The following is an 8,504-nucleotide window of genomic DNA, read 5'->3' on the forward strand; positions in this document are numbered from 1 at the left end:
TCATAGGACACATTGCATTCCCATAAGTCTAGATGACTACAGCATCCTTTCTCCAAAACTACAGAAGGCAGAATAATTTTTGCTTCCTTCACTCTCATGATCATGGCATAGTGGATAAGGCTGCATTCCATAAAGTAAGCTTCAGAGATTTAAGAAATCTGAAATATCTGTCATGATGAAACACTTCATAACAACTGTGATTATCCAAATTGTTAAGAATGAAGCTCTGCTAGTAAAACAATCAATTTTACATGTCATACTTAAAAATGCATAAGCAGAATGGTGGTCTTGAAACTGTAAAATAGCAACAAACCTGCTCTCTAATCCTGAGTAACTGAAGAATAATCTTATCCAATAAGAATGCCACGTGATAATCACCAAAGGTCAACTGTAGAATAGCTTGCTGAGTTATTTTTTATTTCACAAGTTTAAACCCTTCTGCTTCTCAGCTGCCTTGAAATGAAACTGCAAGTCTCATGAACACCTAAATAGATTTCCTTCTGTTTTCCTAAAAAATAGAATCTTACAATAAACAAACATACGGGAGGGCAAAAGGACATTTTGAGTAAGATTTTAACCACAACATGTTTTTCCTATAAAAATATTATTATGTCCTTCAAATATATAAAACATAGCACAGGAAATCTGTGAAGAAGCCTGAAACCTCTGAAGATATGAATGCACTTTTACAAATACTACAGAAATATGTTTGTCTTATTTGTCATAGTTATTATGTCAATATTTAAGATCTCTGGCTCACATACATCTGCACAAAAGTACTTCACGATTTACATGCAACATTTGCTTTGCACAAAAGCCATACCTAGAAAGGGGCAGTAAGTTCTCTCCAAAATAAACAGCAAATGCACACTGACTTCTGGAAAAATGGACTTAAGTCCTCTGTATTTAAATATACGGAAAATATGAGGGCACTAAACAGAACATGCTCACTTTTCTCACAGCTCTTCTTAGGAAATTAAGTAGTATTAGTCTTCTGGATGAGGGAGGGAGCATTTGACTCACATAAAACAAGTGAACTGTGAGTGATGTGAGAAAGAGCTGCAAAGATTTCAATAAAAAAGATGCCAAGTCAAATTGTACAAGTGGAGAAACTCATTTCTGTCATATGCAAAAAGAACTAGTTCCAGAATCAATCGAGTACATAACTAGACAAATCATTTTGCCTGTGCAAAAGACATCTTTGCTGGCTCTCCGTTTCTCCTTGTTGTCTATTTCAATTATGTAAGACAAAGATAATATCAACATTTAAAAAGCCATAATTTTAAAGATACATGCTTAGCTTTGCACAGTATGATCAACGCATCAGAACAGGTGCTACAGGAACACTTGTATGAAAAGACATAACGATATTTCCTAAAGTCTTGAATAATTATATTATCACTGGCAAAGAGTTTATTTCTGTTCCCAGTGATGTCAGTAAGAACTCTGCCTCAATAAGTGTGCATATGCATATTTCTAGGTAGACTGTACAAGTACATGATGTATCATGGGAAGATCTCATATAATCCATGTTTCTTTCATGAAGAAAAAATACACTGTAAGTAACTTTCAATTTTCTTCTACTTTTATTTCCAGGACTGTTATTGTTCAAGCTTGTGTAGTTTAATTTTTTGTCCTTTTTTTTTGTTATTTATTCATTCCAAAGCCAGCTACCACTTCACAAATACAAATCAGCACACCGTAGTGAAATCGAAGTTTTCTAAGCTCTTTAATTATTACTGTATCAACTACTTACAGCTGCTTATATATGTTCAAAATAACATTCACGTGGAAGGCAGGTGTTTGTGCTTACCAACTGAAAAGTAAGGGAGAAAACTAGGGCTGGGTATCCAGCTCTTTGAGAAGAGCAATGTTTCTGAAAGTAAGGTATTTTTGCAGAAAACTGGTATAGAGCACACAAATATTTCTCAAAAGGAATGTATGAAATGACAATATTTAAGAGATACCAAGGCTACGTCTTTAATTACATAAGTATTAAATCATCAGCTGCATAATGCTTTTTCTGCAGCATAAACATACATTACAAGAAAAGCACAAAAAACCTTTCCAGTCCCAAAGAAAATAATCTTTGTGTGGTAGACAGTACATAAACATAGTCTCACAGAAGTCTTCACTGAAAATTTGGAAAATGTCGAAAACAGGAACTCACTAACTAGCTTGTGGCTTGTGTCATGTGATAACTTAATCACCTAACAAGATTTACAGAAGAGATTTATGGATCCGCCAGCTGATGTATGGGTGGTGTGCATTTATTCATACATGAGAGGCTAGGATTTTTTTATGCTTTAAAAGAGGAACAACTTTATCTTAGACTCATTAGAGGTGTACAAACTTTCAGAAGGCATTGAAATACTGTATTTTTTTTAATCTCTAATAAAATAAATATGCAGATAAATTCATATGTTATATACTATTCAACCCTGTATAAGGAACAATGAAAGTCATCACTTGACCTTTCTATCTGTAACAAAACATAGGGGAAAAAAAGCAGAAAACTGCTGCTTTATTTCACTGTCTGTGATGCTTTAAGAGACATTTTCAGAGACAGTTTCATACCAGCATAGTTACAGTCAAACACATAGAGATTAACATTTTTTAAGCAGGTGCCTAAGATCAGATGTCTACTCCTCTTTTGTTTACTTGACACCTCCTGATATATAAAAGGTATGGAAGAGTTTTCGATTTTATTTTGCTTATTCACAAGAACAATGAAGAACTAGAGACATCATAAAAAACTAGAACTCCGGAAGAAAAACTTAAACTGCTGCTAGACAGTTATTGAAAAATCCTTACTTATTGCATTTTAGCATCTCCTTAGTTCACACCCACAGAAAACAATTTAGAAGTGCTGCATTTTAAAAAAGGCACCCTTCTGCTTCTTTATTTAAGAGTATGAGACTAAAACAGGATCTCCATACTCAGAATGAATACAGTCTTGTAATAAAGGTAGCTTTGCTGGGAAAAAAGGTAACAAAGGTAGCTTGCACTGTGGAAATCTGTTCAGTGTGTGTAAAAAAAAGCGTATTGTTTTTTCCTCTGAAATGGTACTTCAGCAAAAGAAAAAATTCATTAGTTGCTCCTACTGATATTTCTAAGATGAAAAACAAGAAATAAAATGAAAGACCAAACAACTTAAGCTCACAAGCTTTCATTGGACAGCAGAAAAAAATCCAACTTTTTTAATACATCACCTGACAGAAAGACCACAATAGATGCCATTTTAAAAATTATTTCTACCTTACATTTAACAAATAAACTATCTTAATTCTTCATAGTATATGTAATACTGTCTAAATAAACTTTAACAGATTAAATAAGTGACCTTAACTGCACCAGACAGCTAAACCATGGTTTCATTTGGTACTAGAGATATTAGCTAATTACTTTTAGGCAGTAGCATGACATGAATATGATTAAAGCAAAGTTAGGCACTATTCTCATAGTACAACAGAACAGTATTTTAAGTACAATATTGAAGAACCAGGTTATAAAAGAAGGTTATAAGGTCACGAGGCTTAAAAGTCAGAACTGCTAGAGATACAAATGAAGTTCACTGTATTACAACATCCAACACAACAGAAGGATTCTTTGCAAATGGATAAATAAAATGAAATGAAAAGGGTTTATGTCACAGATCAGTAATACCTTCCCTATAATTAGTGATTGAAAATTGTAAGCCTTAAATTGTCAGTTCAGACCATCATCCAAAATATAGAAACTACTTTAGGATGTTAGGCACTTCATTCAGATATAAACTACAATACATATTTGCACTGGATGAATGTATTTTATGCTGTAGCTCATAAAATTGCCCTTCTAAAACTATGTCTGCAACATGGTGCAACTGATTAAATTTAATTTAATAAATCTGTCTTGGAGCCATATATCTTCTGAGGTGAAAAAAAGCCAAATCTATGCAAATATCTTCTCTCAAGATTTTTTTTTAAAGTGATAACAGTTTGGTAGTCATACCAAAGCAGGCTATGATAAAAGCAGGCTATGATAAAAGCTTTCTGGCAGTTTTAAGTAGCAATGTAACTGTGATTAGTAAACAAAAACTAATTTAACAGCACCATTTTTATTTTATTACAAGGCTACATGGGTGAAGCTTAACACAACAAATTTTGTAAAGGTGTTTTTAAGTCTTCCTGTGTATGACATTACTATAAATAATAGTAATATCTAGCTCTTACATAATGTTTTTATTAGTGGCTTTCAAATTGAGTTAGTTTACAGAAATGGAAAATAATAATGGGAATTATTATTCATTTAAGCCCCTCACAGTTATGATCCAGAATATGAAAAAAGAAAACAAAATTATGTTTTTCTTCCTGCTCCTATTTCACTTTCCCATACGAATAAAACTGCCTGTAACAGAAATCCCCTATAACACACTACAATCGTGTGGTATATTATTCATTGTGGTATTCATTCAAATGATGGACATTTGTTCCTCCTCACTTTCTGTGACAGTCATATGACAAACGTCCACTATTTGAGATTCTACACTACTGCCAACAGAAGTAGTTAGACATTTCCAAACACTCTATTTATTTTATTTTATTTTTTCTTCTGCCAAACCCCATATATTTAAAAAAAATCACACCCTTGGACAAAATGATTTTTTTCTGTCATAATTGCATGCATTTATATCTTGCAAAGCATAGTGAGGTTTATAGCTTTGAGTTCACTGATCAAAATGCCATCTTCATAAACAAAATACTCCCACTTTACCTATTAAAAACCTTTTCATAGAAACTGTATTTTCATATCTAAAACACAATGCGGTCCCATTTTAAAATTATTTCCTATCTAAAAATACATCAGTTTCCATATTTTACTTCATGGAGAACTAAAAACATTAAACACAGTACAAACTTTTTACATTACCAGGAAAAAAATACATCCTACAAATTATTGTATTAAGTAACATCATCAAAAGATGGGTACTTCAGGCATGATGCAAAAGGTTACTAAAAGGCTGTCTCCTACTGAATTTCTAGAGAGTAACTTGAAAGACTTGAGGAGTTTAACATAAGGGAGTTAGACAAGTTTATAATGTTGCTTCTGTTTCTTTAAGCTCCAGACACCTTGGGAGAAACTTTTTTCACAGTTAAGCTACTGAATATATCTTTCTTTAGTAAACCTCATAAAATTAGTAGAAATCTGGGTTACTTTGGGATGACCACAAGCACAGTTGAAGTGCTGCACATTCTAATTCATACAGCAAAGATCAGCTGGTCTTCCACGTCTTTCTTCCTGCACATAGACATTTACATTTGCAAACTGTCATCAAGTCTGCTAACTTTTTCAGGAATTAATATGTGAGGGGAGGAAGATTGGCAATGATTTATTGTGCAGCACCATAAATACCTGCAATACAATCAAGAGCATCACTTTAAGAGTAATTTGGAAGAAATTGTATTCTTCTAGAAGCAAAAACTGAATACAAGAGACATATCTGCTGCTAATTAAAAAACCAAGTAGCTGGTTAAATCTCTGACTATGCACTATTCCTCAAGGCACAAGGCCTCTCTAGTATGATTGGTTGAAAACTTTATCTTAAAAGAAACAACAAGTTAAGTTGATTCTACTGTTGCTGTATAAGAGAAATTATTTTACTACATATAGCGTCTACAGAGTTAATTAACCAAATCTTCTTACCACGTCTCTTAGAATGAAATGACCGCATAAGGTCTTTAGCAAAGAACAAATCCCAAGGAATTAAATCTTGGACTCATAATGCATTAGAAATAGAACAGCTTCCCTTCCCACTGCCCATGTTCAATTTGTACTCACCCTCTGAGTGATGCTTTTTCCCTCTTTGACTTGCACTGCCAATCCAAGATCAGACAGTCTGCAATTACCATTATCATCCAGGAGGACATTTTCTGGTTTCATGTCCCGGTACACAATCTTGATGGAATGGAGATGCAGAATCCCACAGGTGATCTGAGCCGAGTAATAGATGACCCTGTTCATCTCCAAACCTCTTTCTCCCACATTGTAGATGTGATACTTCAGATCCCCTCCATTCATGAGGCTCATGACAAGACACAGATGGCTTTTGCTCTCATAGGCATAAGCTAGTGTGACTATGAAAGGACTGTTGACCTTCTCCAGGATCTCTTTCTCCAGTAGTGCCATCTTCTCTCCACCTTTCTTTTTCAACCTTTTCTTATCCAGTTTCTTGCAGGCATACATCTTGCCAGTAGTTTTCACCTGGATGGCACAAACCTAGGGAAGCAAAATGCATGAGGAAAGGTAATGAAAGAATTTTACACACACAGACTGGACTATGAAGGGCAGTAATAGACAGGCACTGGGTAATCACAGGTGCCTATTAATAACTGCTGATGCTAACTTCTGTGGCAGAGTGTATTAGCAGAGAAAATAAAGAAAAAAACCAAGCATACAGTCTCTTTTGTTCCAGACTAGTATATGGTGGACCTTATGCAAATTTCTTGAGGACACCATTAGTAGACACGTATTAGTAAATAAAATTAACAAGGACCCATTCTCTGACTATGAGGATAAGCAGCATACACAGCTTGCACCTGTATAGCTAAACCTTCTTCCATCCCAAAAAAGGTAGCCTCATTCATACCGTGTTTTGGGAACAGATCCTGACCTATATTATTCCATAAACTGCACCTAGGAATTATCTGGTAGTGTGTGATCTAGCGCGGACTAAAACAGTGCCAAGCAGCAGACTAATAACTAACTATATGGATAGTCATGCAAGCTTTTATAAAGAAGGCTGCTCTTTTACTGGAATTGATACAGGATAAAAAAATTACAGAATAGCTCTGCACTAACAGCCATCTGGAGCCTATAGCACAGTACAGATAACAAACTCAGCCTAATTTCTGGGAAATGGAATGAACAAGGCAATTTCTTAATCCATTGCCAAGCTCCTCTTGGCAAACCCACTTGATGGTCTTGAAGGGGGAGGGATGATCCTTAAAAGTATAGATCTTACCTCTCCAAAGCCACCTTTGCCCAGCACACGGAACTCATAGAAATATTTCTCAGTTACAGGCTGCTTCTCAAAAACTTTCCATTGGAGGAATTTATCATAAAACGGGCTGGTCTGGAAGTCCTGGAAGGGCTTGTCTTTAAGGAAGAGCTTGACTTCCTCCTTGGCCAGCTGCATGACATTCTCGTAGTCTTTTGCTGTAGCTGTCTGGCATTTGCTGGCCAAATCAGAGCTCATGAAAGCCAGATAGCTTTTGGAGCCTGCCTTAAGAAAACTGGTGAACATATTCTCCATGGTACTGCTCTTGACATTGTCCTCTGCCAACTCCCAGTTTGACACCTCATCCAGAAAGTCCCTAGCTATCAAATATTCTGGCACTGTCTCTAAGAAGTCTCTGAAGAATCTCTTGCCAATGGGCTGCTGCTCACAGATGCTGTCATAATCGGCAACAATGGACTGTCTAACCTCTCCACATTGATCAATCTTGGGCAGCGAGAGGCTCTTACGTCTCTTTTGCATCTCCTTAGTGTCTCCATCTCCACTCTTCCTTGCCTGCAGATAGGCTGTGTTGGCAATCAGGTTGTCAAGGCCCCCCATGTCACACATCCTGGCAAGCTCTTGGGGTGGCAGAGCGTGGCTGAGACAAAATTAATAACTGTCTAAAGTGCGTGCTGTAGCTGCCCTGCACTTCTCCCCGCTAATTGTGTGTGGAGGCTTCTGAAAAACCACAAGAGAGGCTGCTTTTGCATTAAATACCTCTCAAGGATTTTCACTAAGTACCTTTAGGCATATGCACCATTTGTGGAAAGTGACTGGTAAGAGGTTTCTCTGTAAGGAGCTTTGAGTTTGCTATGTATAGCTGAGGGATGACATCCTAGGCAAACCTTCTCAGTGGCAGCACCAAACGTACTGCTGGTGTTTTACAGAATGGGCCCTGATAACCTTTAAATATACCAAGATTCCCTCTACATGCACTGAGAATATGCAGATTCCTGTCTGCAATACATGCACCCTCCAAACTCATCGACACTCTGGCCACAGTTAACAGGATAGCCTCTCCCTCACTTGGTACAGAGAACACCAATGCACTAAGAATTACATAAATTGGGATCTGGTTTTAAAAAAACCTTTATGACAAATCTGCCATGCCTGAAATGGAAGTTGACATAGACAAACATGAGCCACTGCGCTTTAAATTATCACACACTTCAGTGCTTTGAGCATCCACACTTCCAAAAATCAAGTTATACTCAACATCAATGAACTCTGAGCTCCACAGACACTCTGCGCAAACCCTGATGCTTCATGTGCCTCTGTCTGAGCACGTTACATGCAGACGCTAAGAGCTGCTGCTGGTCAAAAAATAATGGTCCCTATATACATAACAATATATAGTTCTGACTTAATCTCCTACCATAGAAAAAAAACCAAAACACTTCAACTGACAAGTCAAATCTTGCCAACACTTCTGTATGCTATTGTAGCCTCAGTTTCTTTTTCCTGC

The 8,504-nt window shown here is 36.3% G+C and overlaps 1 protein-coding gene across 1 annotated transcript in view; it reads right to left on the reverse strand.

Annotated features, from left to right (window-relative positions):
• The window catches only part of GRK7 (G protein-coupled receptor kinase 7), a 20,539-nt gene extending 12,790 nt beyond the window's left edge, over window positions 1-7,749 (reverse strand). The window contains exons 1-2 of the mRNA XM_009869427.1: window positions 7,004-7,749; window positions 5,821-6,258 (exon numbers count right to left, since the gene is read on the reverse strand). Of these exons, the coding sequence (XP_009867729.1) occupies window positions 5,821-6,258; window positions 7,004-7,606 (1,041 nt within the window). The 5' untranslated portion in view covers window positions 7,607-7,749. The remainder of the gene's footprint in view (window positions 1-5,820; window positions 6,259-7,003) is intronic.
• Between the last annotated feature and the right edge of the window lie 755 nt (window positions 7,750-8,504).

The sequence above is a fragment of the Apaloderma vittatum genome, unplaced genomic scaffold, assembly GCF_000703405.1.
Source record: "Apaloderma vittatum isolate BGI_N311 unplaced genomic scaffold, ASM70340v1 scaffold33425, whole genome shotgun sequence".
In the NCBI taxonomy this organism is placed as follows: Eukaryota; Metazoa; Chordata; class Aves; order Trogoniformes; family Trogonidae; genus Apaloderma; species Apaloderma vittatum.